Source organism: Rosa chinensis, chromosome 3 (assembly GCF_002994745.2).
Source record: "Rosa chinensis cultivar Old Blush chromosome 3, RchiOBHm-V2, whole genome shotgun sequence".
In the NCBI taxonomy this organism is placed as follows: domain Eukaryota; kingdom Viridiplantae; phylum Streptophyta; class Magnoliopsida; order Rosales; family Rosaceae; genus Rosa; species Rosa chinensis.
In genome coordinates, this window is record NC_037090.1 from 31,768,699 (window position 1) to 31,796,460 (window position 27,762).

General features: G+C 38.4%; 1 protein-coding gene across 1 annotated transcript; it reads left to right on the top strand.

The window, feature by feature from the left end:
- Positions 1-2,779: 2,779 nt before the first annotated feature.
- Positions 2,780-21,840, top strand: LOC112193486 (G-type lectin S-receptor-like serine/threonine-protein kinase At1g61370). Its single transcript, XM_024333656.2, has 13 exons — positions 2,780-2,911; positions 3,111-3,127; positions 3,895-4,273; positions 4,333-4,565; positions 8,184-8,259; positions 8,481-8,677; positions 18,515-19,776; positions 19,860-19,967; positions 20,095-20,291; positions 20,377-20,587; positions 20,986-21,223; positions 21,300-21,450; positions 21,538-21,840. Exons 1-13 carry the CDS (start codon positions 2,780-2,782, stop codon positions 21,838-21,840), a joined length of 3,504 nt encoding a protein of 1,167 aa, XP_024189424.2.
- The last annotated feature ends 5,922 nt before the right edge of the window (positions 21,841-27,762 follow it).

The window sequence follows — 27,762 nt, forward strand, 5'->3', positions numbered from 1 at the left end:
AATGGAGTCATAATGAAAAGAACTCAAAAATTTATTCATAAGCCAACGGAGTTACAACATTGTCTCTTTGACCAAAGAAAATCTAATCCAAAATGCTAGCTAATGCAAAACAATGGTAGTTGTCTAACTTCTTTCGGTAATGCCAAAATAAATGTGACCAGGTGAGTAGAGAGATGTTGGTGGAGCAAGGTTCGCTTAAGTACCACTAATCTCAGAACCTTCCTTGACATCATACTTACTTTGGGTGAGCTTACTTTGAAGAGAGACTAAACCATTTGCATCTACTACAAAAATATATGGCAATTGCTCATTACATCTCTTGAAAAAATAAAGACTTAAACAGAATTGGTGATCTATTGATCCCAGCCAGATTTGTAGTCTTTAACCCTTCACTCTAGATCATCTTCTTGATCTTCTTGTTCCACATAGTGAGCTTCTCTTGCTTCACAATATGCTTTGTAGGCGGTGACAACTTCTTCACGAGCTCTACAAATGTGTGCCCAATGACCGGATACTCCATATTGAGAACATACATCTCTTTGGTCAGACTCCATTGATTGAGGCGCTTTGAAAGCGTCATTTAGATGGCTCTAAGTGTTGGTGGTGCCACCAACATAACCAGAGGTGTTGCCTCCCTCTCTCTTTCTACGTTTACCTCTTCGGTTCCGTGTTCGCCTATTTTGGCGGTTACTTTCCCAAGTAGAGCGATTATATGGACTAGAACGTCTAGAAGTATCCCTGAGATTAGGGTTTCGCTCTTGGCCTCCTCTCTTAGGGGCACGACTATAATTGGATTCCTAAATATGCTCTATTTCCAAGGATCTTGAATTATAGTTCTTCACAAGGATGTTGTCATGCTTTTCAACGACATTCATACCTCCAATGAGCTCATGAAACCTTGTGATCCGTCTTACAGTAACATCGATTCGATAGTTCTTAGTAACCATCAATGTAGAGACGGGGAAGGTAGAGAGATTCTTCTCAATCAACATCGCATCTGTGATCTTTACCATAGAATTCCATTAAGGATTTAATGCGAAGTGCTTCTGAGTTGTAGTCAAGAACTGATTTGAAATCACAGAAGCGGAGGCTATGCCATCTCACTTCTAGGTCAAGAAGCAGGGAGTCATGGATGTTGCCAAATCTTTCTTTGAGTGAGACCTATAGGTTTTTGAGGTCTTTTTCATTCATACACTCGTACTGGAGCGAATCATCCATATGGCTAGTCATTAGGATGATGGCTTTTGCCTTATTTGCCTCTAAGGCTGCTCTATTTGCTTCCAAAGCTTGAGCTTGCTTAACAGTTAGCACGTCCTTGCTAGGTTCGAGAATCATATCCAGGATTCCATCGACCTTAAGATGCTGGCGGACATCACGGACCCACCTGTGATATCCAGAGGCAGTTGTTCCCAATAGAGCAAAGTCTAATTTGTTCAGGTTACTCATCCTGAAAGAGAACAAGAAATTAGGGTTAGTTTCGGAGCGTAATACCCTACCATGAAAACATATAAAATTTCTGAGCATAGTTGCTCCCAAGAAATTGGGAATTTCTGAGCGTAATAGCTGCCAAGAAATTAGGAATTTCTGAGTGTAATTGCTTCCAAGAAATTCAGTTCCAAGAGGTATTTGATTAGATCGAAACAATGACGTAAGTGGTCGATCATAAATTCTCTACAAACTCTAAGTTTAGAGATCTCAACAAGCTTTAAGCTTGGAGTGAGCACAAACCCCACAGTTCGGCTTAATTTTGTCTTCCTTATGATGAAGAAAGGGGGGTAGAAGAAGGGAGGTTGCAAGTCCCCGAGAAAAGAAGAGGAATTGAATTAAAAACTCTAAAAAAAGGGAAACTTTTAGTAAAAAATATCTCGAAATAGGTCGCCGAAAAATTTGGCCTGAAAAGTGGCAGGAAAAGTCACCGGCAGTGGTTGACCGACGGTTGACCAGTGGTGTTGACCGGAGTTGACCGAGCTGCTGATGTTGCTGTGGGCCTCTGCCTTGGGCTTGGGCTTGGTCATCTTGGGCTTTTGGGCTTTTTTTTTTTTTTTTCTCTTTCCTACCGGTTTTTCTGCTGGACATTCAGTCGGCCGGTTCAATGAGTTTTTGGTCGGTTTTAGTGATATTGCTTCTGGTTCCTGAATCTTCAAATCGAGTAGATTCTTATGACACAATTTGGTGGAAATTGGAGGTCCGGAAGAAGGTGAACCGGTGGAATATTTGCTGAGGGTTGTATGTAGCTTCCGATGGCCGGTTAGGTAGGTTTTCGGCCGGTTCTGGATTCCTGATATTGAGGGCTTCAAGTTGTGAGATGGAGGCAGAAAAGCTTCAAGGTTTTGTATTCGAATTTGGGGTTTGACTATTTGTTTCAAGGTTAGGACGTCGTGCTGATAACGTGTTTTAGGGAATCGATATTTGAGAGAAAATCGTTGTGTATTCTCATTGATAATAGGGGCCTCTTTATATAGAGGATTATAATGCATAAAATCCGAATCATACAAGGAAAGGTAATCTTACATTGATTAGGAATATCTAGATTTTTCTAATTAAACCCTATTACCACTAGGTCAAGTAATCTAGGGTTTGAGCCAGACACACAAATAAGGATTTACTTGAACAAGATTAACATAATTTGTTATCTTTTTCATTATGTGGTGCGATTTTGTTGCAGTCATCAAAACATTTACTCACTACACCCAACACCAAATTAAAACCAAAAATTTTTCGTCTTCAAACATCAAATTATGGACCTTTTGCAATTTTGTGAAACTAAGAAGAGCCATCCATGGTGGCTTTTTGGCACGCCAGTCATTGTCGTATTAGATTCACCGGTCCACGGTCAGTTTCCGATTTCTTCACGGAATTTCTAAGTCGCCTCCACCCTGACTCTGTTCTCATCTCCTTTCACTTCTCTCAGGTATGTTTGATTCTTGTTGACTTGATGTAATTTCAGCATTGCGTTAAGTAATTTGTAGCAGCACTCGTGCTTCCATTGGTGCGAGTAAGAAGCTCATTGGGACTAATGAGAATTCAATTCAATCATTGGAGCCATATTTATTCCAGCTATTTGTCACGAAGATGATGATGCTGATGGTTTTTATGATTGTTTCATGTAGAAATTGATTGGTTTCAGGTGAGGGGTTGGGGGAGAAAAGTCACAGGTGATATTTACTGGGTTTCATTTACTTTTTCTGAATGCCTTGGTGCTGAATTTACCTATCAGATTATTTCTTTCCATGTAATCTGGGTCTTTCTTAGGATGAAAATATTATACATTGCTTTGCTTCCTTCACTTAAAGTTCAATTCTTTTTCTCAAATGTTAATTGTTTCCTTGGTTGAAACATTTACTTAAAGTTTAAATGTTACTGAAAGTGATCAAAGAAGATAATGAGATGTGCCTTATTAATGGTGTAACAGCTCAAGGTGTCCACAGGCTACTTGCCCTACACGCTACGTATTTGTTATTTCCTTCCCAATAAGTATGTTGGCAAACTGAGAGTGGCCATAGAAGATAGTGAGAGTTAATTGTATCAGTATAATGGCATTAGTCACATTGAAGTTTACTGACATATGCTTTTTTGGTTGACAATCAGTCAACCACAGCCTTCATATGCATTGGCAGAACTATCATGAACTTTCTACATTACTTGGTCTACACTTTGTATAAGGAGCTTAGTCTTCAAATTTGTTTGCCATGACTTTGAAAGCATTGGCAGAACTATCATGAACTTTCTACATTACCTGGTCTACACTTTGTTTTGTGTGGCCTAGGTTCTTTAGTATCAGTAGCCAAGCTATCCCTGTGAAACAAAAAATATTTGACATTGTTCTTCTGAGAAACATATTTAAGTAGGGATGCAACTAGGTATAATTACTTTGTTTTTCTTATTAATCTCCAGTTTGCTTCCATCACAGTATGGTGCTGAAGTATATAGCATAACTGCTTCACACCCATTAGTAGAGGGACAAACTCTAGTCTCTCCTGGCCTAATATTCGAATTGGGCTTCTTCAGTCCAAACATTTTTGCTAATAAGTATGTGGGATTGTGGCACAAAAGTATCTTTCCCCGTAAATATGTATGGGTAGCTAACAGAGATATTCCTCTTGCTGCTACAGACACCTTGGCTACTTTGAGCATCGGCAGCAATGGGAATCTGGAGCTCGTAGATGGGAAACAGCGTTCTGTCTGGTCAGCCAATATATGTAATTGTTCATCTGCAGTTCTCTTAGATAATGGAAACTTCATTGTCAAAGATGGTATGGGAGTTGATTTGTGGGTGAGTTTCAATGATCCTAGTGACACACATCTGCCAAGCATGTTGTTGGCATATGATAGCGGTTCTGGAAAATGGAAGTTCTTTGGAAAAGTGAAAATGATCCATCACCAGGGATATTCTTGGTTGGACTATCAGCAGAGTTGCCGGCACAATTGTATATTTGGATTAATGGATCTACTTCCCACTGGAGAAGTGGACCATGGGACAAATCAAGGTTTATTGGTATACCCACATTGATTCCTCAGTATCTAGATCCATGGACTCTTGTTGATAATGTGACACAGGGAACAAGGTATTTATCTTACAGTTTTGACAAAATTCCTGGTGAGAAAGTTCTTGCATATGCCGACGTATTGATACACCTAAAATAGGCGTAATAAATTAATCCTGCAATCACAAATATTAGTCAATCGTAGTATAGGAAAGAAGGGGTATCCTGCAGAGGATTGTGCTTAATATGCAAATCTAGACTCGAAAACAGACAAAACATTAAAACTGACCTCTAATAAAGGTGAAATTAAAAAACCTATCTAGACTCAACGAAAAATTATGAAAATTTACAGACACGAACTAGACACAGTAAGAACGACTCACAAAAAATTTCAGGGGAATCGGAGTTGATCTACTATACTGAATAAATAAAACAAAACAGAGAACAGAAAGTGACGAAAATAAAGAATTGTTTTTGGTTTTTAAAATAGATGAGATAAACAATAGCTAGGAACAACCATACACCACTAGACCATGTTTCACCTAAGATTTATTAACCTATATGCTTCTTTTCAATTGAATGTCTTTACTCAAGCTAAGCCAATGATGTGTTGAACTCAACCTATTAACCTTTCATACTTGATATGTTAAGTGCATGATGTGTGCATCCTAACCTAGCTTCTAACATGGAACCTAGAGTGATGTTCTCGCACAGCTCTCAAGTCAAAAGTCATTAAGAATAAAAAGGTTGTGAATAAAGCTAGGCAATTTCGGTACTGATATTGTCCTAATCTACCTAGATGCTAATTCATATGAATGGGGCTCAAGTCACTCATGTGCTACTCTAGATAACATGCTTGACATGATGATCTAAACACGAAATCATAGCAATAAAATCCTAGCATGCTTACTACGTTTGCAACAATAATAAACGAAACCAGAATTTATCAATGAGAAACCAATGAATTAACAAACATTCAATATCCAAGAAACTATAAAATTAACGCCAAAATCTTATTGTACACATGTCTAGGGCTTAGGCAGCCCCTAACTATCAAAAACTAGTAGTAATACATAAAAGAAATAAAATAAAATATGAAAAGAGAGGGATGAGAGGATGGCGGCTATGGACTGATGTTGCGTGTCCAAAGATGTCTCCAATGATGCCCTAGACTCCTTTTTATATAGTTATTGTGTCAAGACTTCTCCTCCTCCAAGAACTAAGGAATTTGATCTCTAATTAAAGAAGTACTTTTAATTCTTCTTCCCTTATAGCTCTAGGAGACAATCTTTCCTTCTTTGAACTCAGATTCGCGTGCAGCCTGACCTCTTTGTACTAAATCGGTCACAACTTCTTCTAGAAAAATCATATTCACGAACCGTAAAAATATTTGGAAACTAGACATCCGAGGCTTTCTATCAATATAAAGATCATTATCTGGATCGTCCTGAGCTGCTCTCAGTACTCTGTCGAAGTTGACTGATCTGCACAGGCAGATTTGCTGATGTTGGCTTTCAATCCCTCTTTTGCTTCTTTTCTTCTTCTTTGCTCTAAAATACCTACAAAACATATAAACAAAGTAAATAACTGGAAAATATTACGAACTAACCATGAAAATATAAAGGAATTTGATATAAATAACGTACAATTATGCTCCTATCACGTATCTTCTGAAGGTATACTAGGGTTTTTGTTTTCAGTAAGTGGCAAGAACTGGTATCTTGACTATGAGTCATGGAACAACCCATGCAATAATTATGGCACCTGTGGACCTTTTGGGGTTTGCAAAGCTTCTAAATCTCCAATCTGCAAGTGTTTGAAAGGGTTTACACCCAAGTCAAATGAGGAATTTGACAAAAAAAATTGTAAAATGAGGAATGGAGCAAAAGAAACTAGATTGGAGGTTGTGTGAGACAAACAAATTTGTATTGTGAGACGCGCACAAATTGTTGAATATTTTTGATAGCTTCTACTTTGTATTTGAACAAAATATAATCAAAACCACAACTTTATTGTTTTGATTAATTTGCAGTAGCAAATGAAGAAAGAACAGATGAACAAATACTCAGCAAACGTTGTGCTTTGAGTTTCAAAATTGTTCTTCTCTCTGATCACCCTTTTACATCAACTATCTCTTCCCTTGCAACTATTGGATTTATGAGTATCTTGGTTGCTGTAGTCTTCAGTTTGCACATGTGGCGTGCCAACCAAAAGCGTAAGAGAATTAAATGAAGGGGTCAATTAATTTAGCACATTAGAATTTGATATTTTTCTTCTGTTATCCAAATGTTGATTCTTGTTTTGTTCTAACTCAGTGATTGATAGTTTTATTTGCAAAATCAGGACATGTCAAATTAATAACATGTCATTTGGAATCAAGTCGTATGATTAAGATTTATAGAGATGGTCTTCGAGAATATATAGGACAACATGATTCCATGGAGCTAAGGATATATGATTTTGATAGCATACTAATCACCACGGATAGCTTTAGCATCACAAACAACTCGGGCAAGGAGGCTTTGGCCCAATTTATAAGGTATTTTCTTTCTTAAGGAAAACATAGATAGCACTTCCAACTGGTACAAGATACAAGAATTAATGGAATTAATTATTGATTTGTGGAACTCGTATAGGGGTTGCTACCTGAAGGGAAGGAAATAGCAGTAGAAAGACTTTCTAGTAGCTCAGGACAAGGTGTGGAGGAGTTCAAGAATGAGATGCTGTTGATCTCCAATCTTCAACACAAAAACCTTGTTAGGATCATGGGTAGTTCTGTCAAACATAATGAGAAGTTCCTTATCTACAAATTCATGCCAAACAAAAGCTTGGATACTTTTCTATACGGTTAGTTTCATTTATGTTCAGCTGCAGTGTGCTACTCATCTTTATCTTATTCTTTCAATATAATCCTTCATCTCTAATCTTTTGTAAAATTCTCTTGAAAATTCTCTAATCTTTATCTATTCTTTCAATATAGTTATGAATGAAATCTCAGGAACTAAATTACATAATCACAAATTGGTCATTGAATTTTTTGTCGATTGACACAAAGTATCATCGAATTTGACTAATCAAGACATTCAACATGCAAGTTTAATGCTCACCACTGTCAAACATGCCCTGTGTTTGTTCAGTTCAGATATCCATTATGCATTCATTACTTTTCATATAAGTGTGTCTCTATTTGTTAGCAATTTATGATTAGAATCTTGTTTTAACTGAATTTTAAGGCTAAAAGTCTCATGATGCACTATGTTCCATTGTAGTGTGTGTGGGAAATATGAATAGTGTTGATGATAGCACTCTAATTAATTTGATGCACTAAATATTTAATTAGATCCGACAAAGAGAGCAGTGCTGGATTGGGGTAAACGCTTTAACATTATTCTGGTTGTTGCTAAGGGGCTTTTTTTATCTTCATCATGATTCCTATATGAAGGTGATTCATAGAGATCTAAAAGTCAGTAACATCCTCTTGGATGAGAAAATGAATTGAGAAAATGAATCCAAAAATCTAAGATTTCGGATTGGCATGCATTGTTGAAGGAACACAGAGTCTAGAAACTAAATACTCAGAAGGTTGTGGGAATGCAGTAAATATTAGTTTTTCTGTTACACTCGCATGGCATTTTTAATTAAGCCAGAAACCAGAAGAAGCAATTTTGTCAGATACATACTAATGTGTTTGCTGTGCAGTGGCTATATGTCTCCGGAGTATGCTATGGGTGGTATATTTTCTGAAAAATCTGATGTCTATAGCTTCGGGGTCTTGGTATTGGAGATTATTAGCAGCAAGAAGAATAGCAACTTCTATTTATATGACTAACAACTTGGCTTCCTTGCCCATGTAAGTTCATACTCTAAATCCTAATGTAAAATAGTTGATTTTATGTGCAGTAGTCTAGCTCATTATTTAGCTTAAACCATGAAGTTGAAGCTAAATACAACACTATCTTAACAAGTCTTCACAACAATTAATGTGAATATTTTCAGGCTTGGAACTTGTGGAATGAAGACAGGGCATTGGAGTTAGTAGATAAAGTATTGGGTGATTCATACTCCTCATTAGAAGTAATGACAGGCGTGCATGTTGGGCTTCTTTGTGTACAGGACAATGCTGCTGATAGACCAACCATGACCGATGTAGCTTTAATGCTAAACAGCGAGAAAGATGGTCCACATCCAAAGAGGCATGTACTAACTATCCAAAACTCATTTTATCATCCTGGACCATCCTATGAAAATACTAATTCCTCCAAAAATGAAGCTAGCATTACAACGATTTAAGGACGTTAGGTAACAACAAATTGTTGCATCAAAACCCATAGTAGATGGACCCTCATTGTTGCTTTTACACTTTTTATATACAGCATGTACATGAACACTGTCTGATTTGCATGAAGTTGAATCCTATCAATGAATTAAAGGATGTATAGTTTTCCTTGCCTTTTGTTGAAACATTCTTTCATTGATGCTCTAAAATTTGAATAAGAACTCGTCAATGGGCCAGGCCGTTCATAGCTGGCTTAGAGCGGGTCGGGCTGGGCTTTACTACATTTTAAAATAATAACGGGCTGGGTTGGGTTTAATTGTAAATTACAAGATCCAAGTCCGTCCATATAAAACGGGCCTTGCAGGCTTTTTTGAGCTAGGTTAGGTAGCTCTCATTTTTTCCAGGCCAGGCCGGGTTTTATTTACAAAGTAATCTTTCTCTGTGTAAATGCCTCCCAAACCATCCTCAAGGGAGGAACAACACCTCAAAGCTAAAGTCTGGAGGTGAAGCAGGTCCTTTGATGTGATTTGTTGTAAAGCCTTGTAGCTTTGATAGACTATCACAAGTGGCCATTGCAAACGGAGCATCAGCTAGTCAGTATAAGCCACCCAAGATCATAAGAAATCGTCAGATTGTTCACTTCCTTGAAGGGTCTACTGTTGTTACCATATCTTGAAAGCTTTCGGTAATATAATACTTGTATGATATCTCATCTTGAATCCAAAATTACAAAACATGTCTCTAACAGTAGTTCTCCTTGTATTGGTTTTGATTAAAAATACCATCTTGTAAAATTGGTTCTCATATTTTTTCTTTTGAGGAATCGAATTGTCTGCAACTCCAAGTCTGTGTGACCTTGTCTACTTCCAACATATGTTTACTGACCATTGAAAGTTTGAAATGCTAATTCTGGCACGAATGGATTAGTTATTCTTTTAAGAAAGGCAGTATAAATATTCCTATGGTTTTGAAGCACTTTATATCTATCAAGGTGCTGGATTGAGCTGCCACAGTTTCAATAAGAATTATCCCCTAAACATGCCCTCAATTTCTTTGCTTGATCTTCCTTCAAGTTTTTGTTTTTTGCTGCATGCTTGGATTTGTTCTAGGGTTCACGACCAATATAGACAGAGCATTGATTACTACATACAGAATGAAGGTACCCCAAAATCTGAAAATCATATACTAGGGGATTTAGTGATTTACCATATTTTATGAATGACATGTCTGCATGTGTAATAGTTTTTTATTTAAGTGAGCTGTTGGTAAATTATAATTTCAACATTGTAGAGGTCGTGTGTTCGATTCTCAGAGAAAAGTGGGGATTGTGGGATAATTTTTTTTTTAATTTTCTTAATAAAAACCTACTTTTTAATTGTCATATTTACCCTTGTGATTTAATTTATTCTCAAAGTTTTTTTTTTAATCTTTTAAGGCTAAATCTATCAAAAAATTTAGCTTTGGCTAACAAAGCCAATTCTCTTAATAATAGTATAGATATATTAATTTATCGACTTTTTCTGGCCAAGCCTGGCGGGCTTTGATTGGCCAAGTCTATGGGCCGGGCTGGGTTTTAAACCCCTAAACCAAGCCTGGCCCTCTACCCACTGAGGCTGGTCTTTGCGGGCTTTTATGCGGGCTGGTACAGACTTTTACCCATCGGGTTTGCAGGCCTCCATCAGCCCATTTGATCTACAGGCTAAATGATGAGGCCTAATTTAAATAGTTCAAAAATTAACCGTAACCTATTTGATGATGTGGTCCGAGATTTTGATGCATGTGTCACCTAATAATTCACTCAGTACACCCAACACCTAAAGCCCAAATTGAAAACTTTAAATTATGATTTTGGGTCGTGGACTGAGAATTTTGTCAAATTATGACAAATGTTTTAGGGAATCAGAAATTGAGAGAAAATCGATGTGTATTCTCATTGATAATAGGGGCCTCTTTATATAGAGGATTACAATGTATAGAGTCTGAATCATACAAGGAAATAATCTCTAGATTCTTCTAATTAAACCCTATTACCACTAGGTCAAGTAACCTAGAGTTTGGGCCAGACACAATTTGGATTTACTTAAACACTCCCCCTTGTGTCGCCCAAACGTGGTGCTCCTCTCGTTGCCTCATTAAAAACCTTGTCGAGTAACAAAAACCCAGTGGGACAAAAATAACCTCGATTGAAGGGGAAAAAGAGCACAACACACCCTTCACGTTTCGAGACCATACATGTAGACACCTCCCCCTGATGTCTGCATCTCCCCCTAACGACTACGGTCATTCGAGTTCGGATAACTTCTGCAAACGATGCTACCAACATGTTTCTCGAAAGTGAAATTTAGGCAATGACTTAGTGAGCAAGTCTGCCATACTGTCCTCATATTGAATCTAGTTCAAATTGATCTTGAGCAGAGTCTGTTGTTGCTGATTATCCTTGGTGTTGTCGCTTTTGATGTAGCCTTTGCTTCATGTGTTCAAAGCAAGCAGCATTATCCTAAATGCGTAGGCTCATCTGTTGTAGACTTCAAACCACAATTGTTCGAACATGCGTAATTATGGATCCAATCCATATACATTCACAAACCATTTCGTGAAGAGCAAGAATCTCTGTATTATTTGAAGATATAGCGACTAAGGTCTGTTATGTAGACCTCCAAGATGTCACGGTCTTTTCCCATGGTAAACACTTAACCAGTTTGGGAATGACCTTTGTATGGGTCAGAGAGATACCCAACATCAGCAAAACCTTCCGAAACACTTATGTCGTTTTGGGATGGGGATAGTGGACGCAGGCCAGTGTTGGCGGCGTTCCTGGTGTGTGATGGGTCTGAATCCATCATCTCTCTGTAGGGATAGAATGAGCCCATATCAATCGTACATCTCGACTACCGAAAGATATCTTTTAGACCAATCAAATGGCGTCGCGTTGGCGTAGAGCTATACCTTAGCTAACAAGTTCATTGCAAATGAGATGTCCGGTCTTGTGCATTGAGCTAAGTACAATAATGTGCCTATTGTACTCAAGTAAGGCACTTCTGCCTCTAGCACATCTTCGTCATCATCCTTCAGACAAAGAGGATCCTTTTCAGGATCAAGACTAAGGATGTTCAAGGGGGTGCTTGAAGGTTTGACCTTGTCAAAATGCCTAAGCATCTATCAACACTATGTTCAATTTCCAAACTGAGGCATAATTGTGCTCTCTCAAAATCCTTAATCTCAAACTCGGATTTGAAGTGTTCAGCGGTTTCCCTTAACTCTTTGAGGGCTTCTAATGAAGATCATGTTCAACATGAACCGCGATGGAATCCAAAACTTGTTATGGAAACGCGTGGGCATATCCATTCCCAATCAAGTAGTCATTTTAGCGAGCGTTTCAACCTCTTTGTAAACGCACTCTGTGGTCTAGAGCCACTTGACTTGGGTAAATGAAGTTCACCATGAACTTTCATGTATATTCCGTATCTAGATCCCTATAGAAATACGTAGTGACCATATTTGTAAGATGCATGTTCAGTTATTCGGAAACTACCAAACTGACAAGGTAGTGGAGTGCAATGACATCCATTACGAGAAAATATGTCTCATCGTAGTCGATTTCAGGGCATTTTATGAGAAGCCTTGCACCATAAGGCGAGATTGCCATATCTTTTTCTCATCACGCTTTCTAACGAAGACCCATTAGTCAATAGGTTTTATTTTAGGAGGTGTTAGCATCACTAGCTCGAAAACCTTCCTCTTTGTTAGAGAATCCATCTTAACCTAGATCGCATCTTTCTATTTCGACCAGATCTATCTATGTTGGCATTCATTCATCAACGAAGCGTGGTTCAATATCATCGGACTCAACAAACTCATGCGCAACGAAATGCGCAACTACATCAACAATTATGATTGAGTTTCTATCCCACGTCTCATGTACACTAGTGTAATTTTCATAGAGCTCTATATTCTCAAGAATAGGTTCTGACGTTGAGGCGTCCCCCAACGATAACCATAATCTGGAAGATTCTCATTAGACGGATTTTGAGTCTTAATGATCAAAGGATTGGAATGTGCCAAAGTATCCTTCAAATCCACGGGCCTCCCATGCATCCTAGCTGGGGCCATGGTCTATAATGCCAGAGTGCCACTCTCTTTGGTGTTGGCGCCATGCCTACCTCTGTTTAAGGTGGCGCTACGTCCTCTCATAGGGACGTACTTCCTTGCAGGCATATTTGCAGCATATTTGTGTTATCTCGTCACTTTAACAGGGATTAAGATGAGACATAGTGGGGACAGGCCATGACAATTCCTGTCGTTCCAGCTGAACATCCGTGTTCTTATCTCCCCCTAATAAGGGGAAGACTGTCTCATCAAAGTGACAACCAGTAAATCTAGCGGTAATGAGATTGCCTTGCTAGGGCATTAAGTGGCGGACGATTGTTAGAGTCTTAAATCCAATGTAGTTGCCCATTCGTTTGTAAGGACCCGTTATAGAGCGTTGTGGCAGCACAATTGGCACATAAAGGCACACTCAAATTTGCGTAAGTACAATACTTGTACCCAGTCATTAGCTGTAACGCAAAGGTACATTGAGTGGCGGTGGGTCGTAGACGAATCAGCATAGCTGCATGCGATATTACATCACCCCAAGCGGATATAAGGAAATTAGTGCGCATTACCAATGTCCGGACTACCATCGTAGTCGTTTCCGCGAGACCAATTGGGTGTGTTCATGGGAATACAATGTCCAACATTAGTCCCAATGCAATAACGATTGAAAGTCTTCGATGTAAACTCACTAGCATAGTCAAATACAATTGACTGAATAGGATGATTCGGGGAGTGAGCCCGTTGTCATATGATATGTGCTAGGAGTTTAGCATAAGCACCATCATAAGTGGACAATGGCACAACACGTGACCAGCGTGTTTGCGTGTCAACCAACATCATGAGATATTTAAACGTCCGCAAGTTGGTTGAACTAGTCCACAGAATCCCTACGGATTCAATGTAAGAACATAATGATTATTTTCATATCCTTTGCATAGGACGGTCTCAGTGCTAATTTCCCTAAGGAACGGGCTTTGTAAAACGAGCGAGAGGCTTTAAAAGCAACCAATGTGAATTTTGGTTAGGCTTGAGCGTCTGAAATGCTATTTGAAGCAAGTTGGTGATTGCAGCATCACCTGGGGTGCCATTACTATGATGGAGGATATCCATGGTGTCATGGATAGGGACTGTGCCAGCCCTAGGCTGGTGGTGGACGGAGGCAGTGCCCTAGGTAGCAGCGTTAGTCACACTTAGTCCAGGAATCAACTTTTGATTCATGCTTCATTTTGCTCGATAGAAAAGATGTCCATGTGAAGTGTTTAGTAGACAGATCATCATATCATGACCAGGATGACCTATCCTGTCGTGACAAAGCCAATATGTGTCTAAATCCAAGAGATCTTCTCTCATAACTTTATTGGATTTAATAGCTCGAATAGTGACATAAAGTCCACTAGAGAGACACATAAACTTCTCTAAGATGCGCCTTTGTTCGCAATCGTTAGAGGCATTGCAAAAGAACTCATTTCCGTTCTCTACATGCGTTTTCGCATGGACTTCGTTGGCTATTCATATGTGCGATTCGCCCTAGAAGCGTAGAGAGTTTCTGTGACAGTAATCAAGGTACCATTTGGCAAGGGGAACTTGGGCTATTTCATGTCCTTGAATTAATACTGATGGCCCAACCATTGTAGTTACAAAGTAATATGCTTAGAATCAAAATTGAGTCATCGTGAGAAGAACTCGAAATTTTATTCATAAGCCAATGGAGTTACATCATTGTCTCTTTGACCAAAGAAAATCTTATCCAAAATGCTAGCAAATGCAAAATAATGGTAGTCGTCTAACTTATTTCGGTAATTCCAAAATAAATGTGACCAGGTGAGTAGAGAGATGCCAGTGGAATAAGGCTCGCTTAAGTATCACTAATCTCAGAACCTTCCTAGACATCACGTGTACTTTGGGTGAGCCTACTTTGAAGAAAGACTAAAACATTGGCATATACTACAAAAATATATGGCAATTGCCTATTACATCTCTTGGAAAAATAAAAACTTAAACAGAATTGGCGATCTGTTGATCCCAGCCAGATTTGTAGTCTTCAACCCTTCACTCTAGATCATCTTCTTGATCTTCTTATTCCACATAGTGAGCTTCTCTTGCTTCACAATATGCTTTGTAGGCGGTGACAACTTCTTCACGAGCTCTACAAATGTGTGCCCAATGACCGGATACTCCATATTGAGAACATACATCTCTTTGGTCAGACTCCATTGATTGAGGCGCTTTGAAAGCGTCATTTAGATGGCTCTTAGTGTTGGTGGTGCCACCAACATAACCAGAGGGGTTGCCTCCCTCTCTCTTTCTACGTTTACCTCTTCGGTTCCGTGTTCGCCTATTTTGGCGGTTACCTTCCCAAGTAGAGCGATTATATGGACTAGAACGTCTAGAAGTATCCCTAAGATTAGGGTTTCGCTCTTGGCCTCCTCTCTTAGGGGCACGACTATAATTGGATTCCTAAATATGCTCTATTTCCAAGGATCTCGAATTATAGTTCTTCCCAAGGATGTTGTCATGCTTTTCAGTGACATTCATAGCTCCAATGAGCTCATGAAACTTTGTGATCCGTCTTGCAGTAATATCGATTCGATAGTTCTTAGCAACCATCAATGTAGAGACGGGGAAGGTAGCGAGAGTCTTCTCAATCAACATCGCATTTGTGATTTCTTTACCATAGAATTCCATTAAGGATTTAATGTGAAGTGCTTCTGAGTTGTAGTCAAGAACTAACTTGAAATCACAGAAGCGGTGGCTATGCCATCTCACTTCTAGGTCAGGAAGCATGGAGTCACGGACGTTGCCAAATCTTTCTTCGAGTGAGACCCACAGCCTTCTAGGGTCTTCTTCATTCATACACTCATACTGGAGTAAATCATCCATATGACGAGTCATTAGGATGATGGCTTTCGCCTTATTTGCCTTTAAGGCTGCTCTATTTACTTCCAAAGCTTGAGCTTGCTCAACAGTTAGCACATCTTGGCTAGGCTCGAGAATCATATCCAGGATTCCATCGGCCTTGAGATGTTGGCGGACATTATGAACCCACCTGTGATATCCAGAGCCAGTTGTTCCCAGTGGAGCAAAGTCTAATATGTTCAGGTTACTCATCCTGAAAGAGAACAAGAAAAATGGTTAGTTTCGGAGCATAAAAGGCTACCACGAAAACATATAAAATTCCTGAGCGTAATCGCTTCCATGAAATTAAATTCCAAGAGGTATTGGATTAGATTGAAACAATAACGTAAGTAGTCGATCACAAATTCTCTACAAACTCTAACTTTGGAGATATCAACAAGCTCTAAGCTTGGAGTGAGCATGAACCCCCACAGTTCGGCTTAATTTGATCTCCCCTATGATAAAGAAAGGGGGGGTAGAAGAAGAGAGGTTGCAAGTCCCCGAGAAAAAGAAGAAAAATAATTAAAACTTCAAAAACGGGAACTAAAAGAACCATTAAAACATACCTCAATAAGTGTAAAAAATTTATCGGGGAAAGTCGGCAGAAAATCTTGCCGAAAGTCATAGGTGCATGCGGCGGCAGCGATCAGAGGTGGCCGGAGGTTGGCTAGTGGGCTGATCAATTGCTTTGGCCCAGGCCTATTTTTCTCTCCTTTTCTTTCTTGCTTCGGCCCAAGCCCGCTGAGGCCTTGACTTTTCTTCTGGGCCCGCATGTCTTTCCTTCTCTATTTTTTTTCCTTCCTTCTGCCTTTGACCAAATTTTGGGCCGTGGGGCCACTTTGTTTTTCTTTTCTTCTTCTAGCCATGTCTGCCCTTTCTGCTTCTTTCTTTTCTTCTTCTTGTGGCAGTGGGCCACGTCTACACCCTCTTCTCCTTTCTTTATCTTTTTTTTTTCTCTCTCTCTCTCTCTGCCCAGCACGTGGGCCATGGAACCCACCCTTTTCTTTTCCTTCCTTCTTCTCTTTCTTCTTCTTCCGCGTCTTCTTCTTTTCTTCTTTTATGCCGGTTCAAAGTGGAGCCTGAACTTTTGGCCGGTTCTGGGAAAAGTTTTTCCAGTTCCTGGATTATGGAGTTGAGACGCTGCTTTTGGAAAAGTTTGGTAGTAATTGGAGGTCCAAAAGTTGGTGAACCGGTGGAATATTTGCTGGTGGTGGTTTGGAGCTTCCGGTGGCTAGTTCGGTAGGTTTCTGGCCCGTTCTGGATTCCTGGGATCGAGTACTTCAAGGTGTGAGGTGGAGGCAGAAAAGGCTTCAAGGTTTTGTATTCAGATTCAAGGTTTTTAGCTTCTTGAATGAAGGTTTGGCTATTTGTTTCAGGATTAGGGCTTCGTGCTGATAACGTGTTTTAGGGAATCAAAAATTGAGAGAAAATCGTTGTGTATTCTCATTGATAATAGGGGCCTCTTTATATAGAGGATTACAATGTATAGAGTCTAAATCATACAGGGAAATAATCTCTAGATTCTTCTAATTAAACCCTATTACCACTAGGTCAAGTAACCTAGAGTTTGGGCCAAACACAATTTGGATTTACTTAAACAACAAAAAGCCTTGTCAGATTCCGATTTCAATTGCATCTCTTGGTATGGCAGTTAAGCCTTCTTCTTAGAACTTTTGAGTCCATGCTCTCACTTCGCTTTGAATCCTCTTGTTTATGTTCTACTCTTTTAATTTCTGAAATTTTTTCCTTTTTGTTCTGTAGTGAGATTTTGTAAGAACCCAAGTGAAATGCTATACTTCTTTTTATTTTATTGTTTGGTTTAATGAACTCCACTAGTAAGTAGGAACCTATGAATTTTGTTTTTTGGTGAGAGAGGCAGGAATTATTCAAAGTTTCGTGTTCATGACTCTAAACAAATTGACAGAACCTTCTCCATTAGAAAATGAAATGTGCCTTCAAGGGCGACTTGTTAGGTAAAAGCCAAAGCATTTTGTCTCATTTCCCTTGACTCATTTCAAGTACTAAATTCTTTCTTCCATAAATTTCTGAACATTGCAAAATTCCAATCTTTCACATCAAGTTCTAATGTATTCCAGCTATTTTTCATGATGATATTGATGATTGGTGTTATGATTCTTTCATGTGGAGATTGGTTCGTTTTAATTGAGGGATTGGGGGAGAAAAGTCATGGGTGATATTTACTGGGTTTCATTTACTTTTTCTGAATTTATTGGTGCTAATTTTTACCTATCAGATGATTTCTTTGCATGTAATCTGGGTCTCTCTCAGGATGAAAATATCATACACTGCTTTGCTTCCTTCACTTAAAAGTTCAATTCCTTTTCTCAATGTTAATTGTTTCCATGGTTGAAAACAATGTTACAGCATCTCACTAAGTTTGAATGTTACTGAACATAAAGTTACAGCAGCTCACTAAGTTTAAAGGAAACTGTCAACTTGATGCTTGTCGAGGGTTATTGTCGTAAGTTTTGGACCATGCATTTTTGAATTGTATGATTTCCAAATTTGTCGTAAGTCTTCAAATTTGTTTGCCATGAGTTTTAAAAGCATTGGCAGAACTATCATAAAACTTTCTACATTACCTGGTCTACCCTTAGTTCTGTGTGGCCTAGGTGCTTTACTACTTTCAGTAGCAGGGTTGTCCTTGTGAAACAGAAAATATTTAACATTGTTCTTCTGGGAAACATATTGGGGTAGGGATGCAACTGGGTAGTGGTACTTTGTTTTTCTCATTCATCTTCAGTTTGCTTCCGTCACAGTATGGTGCTGAAGTACTAAATAACATAACTCCTTCAGACCCATTATCCGAGGGACAAACTCTAGTCTCTCCTAGCCTGATATTCGAATTGGGCTTCTTCAGTCCTAATAGTTCTGCTAATAAGTATGTGGGGTTGTGGCACAAAAGTATATTTCCCCGTAAATATGTATGGGTGGCTAACAGATATAATCCTCTTGCAGCTACAGACACCTTGGCTACTTTGAAAATTAGCAGCAATGGGAATCTGGAGCTTGTAGATGGGAAGCAGAGTTTTGTTTGGTCAACCAATATATCTAACGGTTCATCTGCAGTTCTCTTAGATAATGGAAACTTTGTTGTTAAAGATGTTATGGGAGCTGATTTGTGGGAGAGTTTTAATAATCCTGGTGACACACATTTGCCAGGCATGTTGATGGGATATGATAGTCATTCTGGAAAAAGGAATTTCTTGACCTCTTGGAAAAGTGAAAATGATCCATCACCGGGGATATTCTTGGTCGGACTGTCAGCTGAGTTGCCGGCACAATCATTCATTTGGATTAATGGATCTACTCCCCACTGGAGAAGTGGGCCATGGGATAAAGCAAAGTTTATTGGTGTACCCCCAATGGATTCTCAGTATCTAAATCCATTTTCTATTGTTGATAATGAGACTCAGGGAACAAGGTATTTATCTTACGGTTTTGACAAAATTCCTGGTGAGAAAATTCTTGCATATGGGGACATATCTTCAAAAGGTATATCGAGATTCTTTTTTTCAGTAAGTGGCAATGGCAAGAACTGGTATCTTAAATGGGAGACATGGAAAACCCCTTGTGACAATTATGGTGCCTGTGGACCTTTTGGGGTTTGCAAATCTTCTAAATCTCCAATCTGCAAGTGTTTGAAAGGGTTTATACCCAAGTCAAATGAGGAATGGAGCAAAAGAAACTGGACTGGAGGTTGTGTGAGACGAACAAATTTGTCTTGTGAGATGCACATAAATGAATCAGTCTCATCAAAAGGAAAAGATGGGTTTTTGAAATTAGAAAGATTGAAAGTTCCCGATTTTCATCAATATCTGAGTTCTTTGGCTCTAGACAAGTTCGAGGACTGCAAGATACAGTGCCTGAGTAATTGTTCTTGCTTGGCTTATGCATATATTGACAACGTAGGGTGTTTGGTCTGGTCCAAAGACCTTATTGATATGCAGCAGTTTCCAGCTTTTGGGGAAGATCTTTATGTCCGCCTAGCACACTCAGAACTAGGTAAATGATAATAGCTCTTGCACAACTCGTATACCACTAATTTTGGTTTGTATTGCAAGTTGATTTTGTTTTTTTCTTTTCAGGTGAAGGAAAATCGATAAAGTTAATTGCCAGCCTTACATCTATTGGATTTATGAGTATCTTAGTTGTTATAGTCTTCATTTTGCAAAGGTGGCGTGCTAACCAAAAGCGTAAGAGAATTAGATGAGGGGGTCAATTAATTTAGCACATTATAAGAATTTATTATTTATTGTCTGTTACCCAAATGTTGCTTGTTTAGTTCCAACTCTGTGTTTGATAGTTTTGTTGCAAAATCAGGATACGACATATTAACAGCCCGGCGCTTGGAATCAACTAGTATGACTAAGATTCATAGAGACAGTCTTCGAGAATATATAGAGAAGCATGATGCCTCAGAGCTAAAGATATATGATTTTGATAGCATACTAATCGCCACAGACAGCTTCAGCATCACAAACAAAATTGGGCAAGGAGGTTTTGGCCCAGTTTATAAGGTATTTTCTTTGCTAATAAAAACATATGTAGCACTTTAGAAGATATAGACATGCTTGCAATGACTAATTTGTGGACATCGTGTAGGGGATGCTACCAGAAGGGAAGGAAATAGCAGTAAAAAGACTATCTAGTAGCTCAGGACAAGGTGTCGAAGAGTTCAAGAATGAGATGCTATTGATCCCCAATCTTCAACACAAAAACCTTATTAGGATGATGGGTTGCTGTGTTAAAGAGGATGAGATGTTACTGATTTACGAGTTCATGCCAAACAAAAGCTTGGATACTTTTCTATGTGGTTAGTTTCTCTAGTGTTTTATTTTAGCTGCAGTACGTTACTCATCTTTACCTATATTCCTTTTAATATAAATATGCTTGAAAAATTCTAGCATTGAGATACGATGAATTCGCATGATCTAAATTTACCAAGTCACAAATTATCATAGAGTTTGACTGAGGAAGAAATTCAGCAGTGTAAGTTTAATGCTCACCACTGTCAAACATTCTGTGTGTATGTTCAGTTCAGATCTGTATTATGTACTCACTACTTTTTTTACAAATGTCTCTATTTGTGAACACTTAGAGGCTAGAAATCTAAGGTTCGAAGCCTAGTGATCGTCAATGTTTCTTTGTTATGTGCATGAAAAATATGAATAGCATTACTACTCTAACTGGGTCCATTGAATATTTGATTAGATCTGACTAAGAGAGCTGTGCTTGATTGGGCTACACGCATTAATATTATTCAGGGTGTTGCTAGAGGGCTTCTTTATCTCCATCATGATTCCTATGTGAAAGTGATACATAGAGATTTAAAAGTCAGTAACATTCTCTTGGATGAGAAAATGAAACCAAAAATTTCAGATTTTGGATTGGCACGTATAGTTGAAGAAACACAGAGTCTAGAAAATACTCAAAAGGTTGTTGGAACACGGTGAGAATCAGTTCTTTAAGCCAGAAACCAAAAGAAGCAATTTTGTCATATACGTACTAATGTGTTTGTTGTGCAGTGGTTATATGTCTCCAGAGTATGCCATGGGTGGGGTATTTTCTGAAAAATCTGATGTCTACAGCTTTGGGGTCCTGGTATTGGAGATTGTTAGCGGCAAGAAGAATACCAGCTTCTATTTATATGAACAACAGCTAGGCTTCCTTGCATATGTAAGTTTATACTCTAAAACCTAATGTAATTGTTGTCTACAGCTTTGGGGTCTTGACAAGTGTTAACAATAATTGGATTATTTTCAGGCATGGAAGTTGTGGAATGAAGGCAGGGCATTGGAGTTAGTAGATGAAGTATTTGGTGATTCATATTCCTCATCAGAAGTAATAACATGCGTGCATGTTGGGCTTCTTTGTGTACAAGACAATGCTATGGATAGACCAACCATGGCGGATGTAGCTTCAATTCTAAGTAGCGAGAAAGATGGTCCACATCCGAAGATGCCTATATTCACTATCCAAAATTCAGCTTATCATCTTAGACTATCCTATGAAAATACTAATTCCTCCAAAAATGAATCTAGCATTACGACGATCGAAGGACGTTAGGCGTCATCAAATTGTTGCATCAAAATGCATTGTCTTCTGGTCATTCTCACGCCTTCTAGTACACATTGTAGGTCCTTAGGTGTAGAAAACTATCCCTTGCTCTTGGGGTTTGTAGTATATGAAGGTTTTACCCATAATTGATAGACCCTCATTCATGCTTCCACACTTGTGTATACGTCATGAACGTAAACACTTCCAAGTCTTATTTGCATGAAGTTGAATCATATCAATGAATAAAAGGATGTTCAGTTTTGTTGCCTTTCGTTGAAATATTGTTTCGTGGATGCTCTAAAATTTGAACAGTGCAAAAATCACCCAATTCACTGTAACCTTTTTGATAATGTGGTGTGAGGTTTTGATGCCAGTCACGTAATCATTTACTTAGTACACCCAACACCTAAAGCCCATAATGAAAACTTCAAATTAAGAAGCAGAAGAGCCATCGATGGCGGCGTTTTTGCTCGCCAGTCAAAGCTCCGCCGTCTGATTCTGATTTCAATTGCAGCTCTCGGATTGGCAGTTCAGCTTTCTTCTCTGAACTTCTGAGTCCCTGCTCTCTGAATCCTCTCATGTATTTACAATTCATGTTCACTTGATGTAAATTTAGCATTGTGATATTGATTTATTAAGTAATTTCAAGTAGCATAGCTGCAATACACTGAGCTTTAATCCATGCGAGTAAAGCCTTTTTCTTTTTCTCTGAGCATTCTTTTATTTTCTGAATTTTTTTCCTTTTAATTTTGTTGTGAGCAAGTTCTTGTTCACTTATTTATTTATTTATTTATTTATTTATTTATTATTATTATTATTATTATTATTATTATTTAAGACTGTGCTTGTTTGGAGAGACCGTCATAAATGATTAAAGTGTGTTGCTCACTGTACATGAAATATTCGGCCAGAGCCGCTCCTGTATAAGGAGTAAGATACTGTAATGTAGCCAAGGAATCCGCCGCTCCAGCTACCACAATAGTGTATTCCATTGCCCCCCTTTCCTGTAAAGCAGTCACCACCTAGCCATAGAAGGGCTAGTTTGAGATTGTTGTGGCTTAAAAAAAAAAATGTTGATGCTGTGTTGTGAGAATAATCAGCTGTGAATTAAAACAGTTTCGTGTTTGGTAAATAATATTTTTAAAAGTGCTGTCAGTACAAAAAACAACTACAGAATGTGTTTTGATCCACAACAGCTTCCAAAAGCAACCTCTAGGCTGCTTCTAAAATTTGCTGCCAGCGACTTATAACTTTCAATTAAAGCTGCTTTTTATTTATTTACCAAACACAATAAAATCTAAAATTTTGAACAAAATCTGATTTTTTTAAATGCAAAGCAATCCCAAATGGGGCTGAAGATGCTTTTTGACCAATCGCTACATAAACACATAATTGTTTAAAATTTTCTGCTCATGACTTTGAACAAATTGAGTCAATTGACATAACTTTCTTCCTTAGAAAAGGCAATTTTGTGCTTATGTGAGATCGAAGTTTTCTTTCCTATACATATTGTGTTACGTCCCGAACCTAAATTTACTGATTTACTAATCATTAGGACGGTAAACGACATTTACTATCACTTTTACTGTCGTTTCAGTACTTTTAGGGGGCCCTAAAATATGACTTTTTGTTTGGATCAAAATTTGAGAAAATGTTCTTCATGGAAGTTGTAGAGGACGTTAAACCGAGCGCGTGCATATGTGGTACGTAAAAATTGGAGTTCATATGCCAAAGTTATGGCCAAAATACTAAAGTTACTGTTTATGGTAAGTTTCTATAAATAGCCGAGTTACTGTAGTAAGTTTCCATTTTCGGAAACTTACGATTCTCTCTTCCTCTCCGACCTCTTCACCTTCTTCCGGCCATAACTCCTCCATCCGGTGACAGATTTTGACGTATAAGATGTCGTTGGAAAGCTCTCTTCCTTCTCTTCATTTCTGGGTTCGTTTCGTAGCTTAATATGAACTGTGGAAGGTGCAGCAACGAGAAGAAGAGGACGGTCACTGTAGCAGTTTTGAGTAAACGCCGATATTTTCCGATTCCGGCAGTCTCCGGCCACCAAATTGGCGTCGAAGGTTCGGTTTTTGACATAGATCATTTCCCCTAAGGTCTTTCATTTCAATTTGCAGTGTAGAGGTCGAATTAACAATTTCAATTTCTAGGGTTCTTGGAATTTCTGGAAAATTTTCACTGGCCAAATTGGAGCTCTTCCAGGTAAAATTGGAACTTGTTGTAGTTGAGAAAGAGGTTGGGTTTGTTGAGTAGATGGTGCTGCCAAATTTTGGTGGCCATCGAAGGTGATTGCCGCCGGCGCGTGGGGCCCACGCGCTGCCACTGTTGGTGGCGCGTGGAGGCGTGTAGGGCAGTGTTTTAATTCCGGTTTTTAGCCCATTAAATCCTATAAATTGTGTAGAGCTTGTTTGTGAAGTTTGGTAATTTTTGGAGAAACTTGAAATTAATTATGAATTTTTGAAGTTTAGGGTTTCGATTATCGAATTACGAGAATCCGACCGTCGGATATCTCTCGGTTCTGCCTTGGAACCTTTAAATTAACGAATTGGTATTAGTGGTATAATTTGGGCTAAATCCGAGGAGAATTGGGAGGTGAAATTATGAGGAATTGATTTTAGGAATTGTATTAAATTATTGAAGAATTATTTACAGAATATAATTGTGTACAGGACGACGTACCGAGCTATTGCTCAATGACGGAACACGAATGCGTGATCGTTGGAATAGTACTGTGAGTGGACTTTTGTTTTTAAGTAAATGATGCATGCATTTATTTTGAAATTATTGGTTTATTTAATTATCGTTTTATTTATCGAGCATGATATTTTGTCTTGGATTATAATTTGACATTGATTTTTCATGAGTTTTGGATATGAATTTATTATGCTCGGATTTGGATTTGCTTCCAATAATGATTTTCAGAGATTGATTACGATTTATCTTGGTTATGATTTGCGCATATTAATTTGTTATGCGCGGATTCAAATTTATAATTCATATTGATTTTTCGACGAATATATTTCCGAGGTGATTTCGGGAATTACATATTATATTTATATTCGTCGATTTGAGATTTTTAAGAGATTTTCGAAATGAGATTTCGATGGAGTAAATCTTTATATTTATTTATCTCCTATTTATTTTGAACTTGAGATTATCTTGGCGTGTGGGACACGTCGTTGTAAATTCATTTACGAGAGATGGGGAAGCTTTATGTACTTATGGATTTACTTGGTTTTCGGATTTCCTTTGCCATACTTTGGGTGACTTATCATTGCTAGCATTGATTTTCCGCCTTTGTGGCGCGGTGATGGGATCACCGTAGCCCTTCCGCCTTTGTGGCGCAGGTTACTGTCTCTGTGACAGTAATTCTGTAGCCCGGTATCCTATCGCTACACTTAGTGGCGTAAGGGTATATTACGGGAGTTATGGGAGTATTTTAGCCTGGGAGGCTATCACCCAAGCCTGGGAGGCTCACTTGTATGGCTATCGTCTTCCCCTACTCATTATACTATTTTCGACTAGCGGGGCTAGTCTGATTTATTTTAACCAGCGGGGCTGGTTTTATTTCCTTGAGTATCAGAGTTTCACCATTTTCTTTTAATCGTTTGTGACTAGCGGGGCTAGTCGGTTTTCATGAGCGGAACTCCTCTTGTTTTTTTTTCGTTAATCATTGCATGCATCTGGATTTTTTAAAGAAATAAATGTGGGAAAGTATAAAATCCATTTGGTTTAAAAATTGTTTATTTTTGTCCACTCACGCTAACGTGTTTTCAATTACTTTCCCCTGGGCCCTTCGGTTTCAAATGCCCAGTTTGCAGGCAAAATTAGTTGAGGTCGGGCGTACATGGAGTTGAGGCATAGTCAACAGCATGGCTTCCGCGTTTGCCTTTGAATTAGGTTTTCCTCATTTACCTTTCTATTAGAATTGCTCTGATTACCTGAGGAATTAATGTTGTTAAGTTGAGACTTGTGTTTAGTGAATTGGAGAATGTTGTGATTTGGGGAGCAGGGTGGCTTCGGGAGAATAAGGATGAATGATTTAGAAGTGTAAATTTCCTTTCCACAGGTTTTGGGTAGCTCATTTTAGGGGAAATTCTGCCAAATTTTTGGAAGAATTTCTTCTAAGGTGGGCCCCGCAGGGCCACTTCGGATTTCAGGGTGAAATCCGGGGCGGATCCTGTCATATTGTATTATATATATATATATATATAAATATAAATATACAGATCCTATCTAGAGCTGAACTCGGCTTTGAAATTAACGTGTGAAGTTCGAGTTTTGGGTCACTTTTCGGTCGCATATCCACATCTCGACCATTCAGTTTCTAGGTACTAGTGTATAGATCATCTATGCAAATTTTTAGCCAAAATGATTATCGTTAAGGCATTGATAACTACCTTAAAGCTAGTACGGTTCACGTTGACAGATTCAGTCCGTCCATTGGTTTAAGCGAGTTAGATACCTTAACGATCATCAATTTGGCTGAAAATTTGCAGAGATGATCTATACACTGAACGGTCGAGATGTGGATATGCGACCGAAAAATGACCCAAAACTCGAACTTCACAAGTTAATTTCAAAGCAGAGCTCCGCTCTAGATAATATATATATATATATATATATATATTAAGACCTAAAAACTGAATGGTTAAGATGCAGAAATGTGATCGAAAAGTTGGTCTAATACCCTATCCCTAGAAAAGACCCAAAAAAAGGAATCCCTTAGTGGAAGGGCCCTATGTGTGTGTGTGTGTGTGTGTGTGTGTGTGTGTGTAGAGAGAGAGAGGGAGGATCAAGAGAGGACGTCCTTAAACTCTTAAAGTGAGTATGTTCTTGTTTTTAGCATGTATTTTAATAATTGCACCACTCATTCTCTAGTTACCTACACATATATGAATCCTACAAAAAATTAGCCAAATCAGAAAATGTTTAACAATTTGATTAACATAATTATCGTTTTAATTTTATCTAACGGACTATCTTTATTTACACAATTTTGAGTGACCAAATGATTATGGATTTGATTGATTTTTTGTAGACACAATTTTTGCATAGAAATCTAAAGGATCAATGGTTGAAATTATTGAATTAGATCATATACTAGTGTGAAAAAGTAAAAATCCTCAAATTCTTAAAGTAAAGATGTCCTCTCTTGATCCTCCATATATATATATATATATATATATATATATATATATATTACTTAAAACTGCAACTAAGCAAGAGGATGAGAGGTAGCCTCATTAAAAACTTCAATTTGAGAGAACAAAAAAATAGTGCCACTCTCTATAAAGTATAAAGTAATATATTGCTTAATTAGTTGACAATCACAATTGTTTCTACGTGAATTCAGAGACTAAGTGTGAAGCAAGATATATATATATATATATATATATATAGAGAGAGAGAGAGAGAGAGAAATGACACATGTATAGTAGTTCACTTTGCCTAAGAGGCAAGGCTACGTTCATTTAGAGATTTCACTATGAGTGAGGCTAAGTAGTCTTTGTAGTAATACAAGTATGGGGATCATGGATCCCATCCTCTTCTAAGAGGGGGATGACTCCCTTTTATAGCTAAAGAAGGGGGATGACTCCCTTCTAAGAGGGGGATCATGGATCCCATCCTCTCCCATTTACATGTTTTTGATGTGGGACACAATGCATATCATGCTTCTCTTGAAGCCTTTTGGAGAGCATGGGAGGGTGGCCTCCCGGCGAGATATAGTTCAACCTCCGCCATGATGAGGTAGCTCGGGTGTCTGTCTACCGGATGCATGCCATAGGCAGGGCTAGTCATGTCATGGAGACCACCTACGAGGTCGTTGCTTATGGTTGACAGTATGTAACATAGGAGGTATGTGCAACAATTAAACATATCACGTTAGATTAGAAAATTTAAAACTTTCAAAATCAA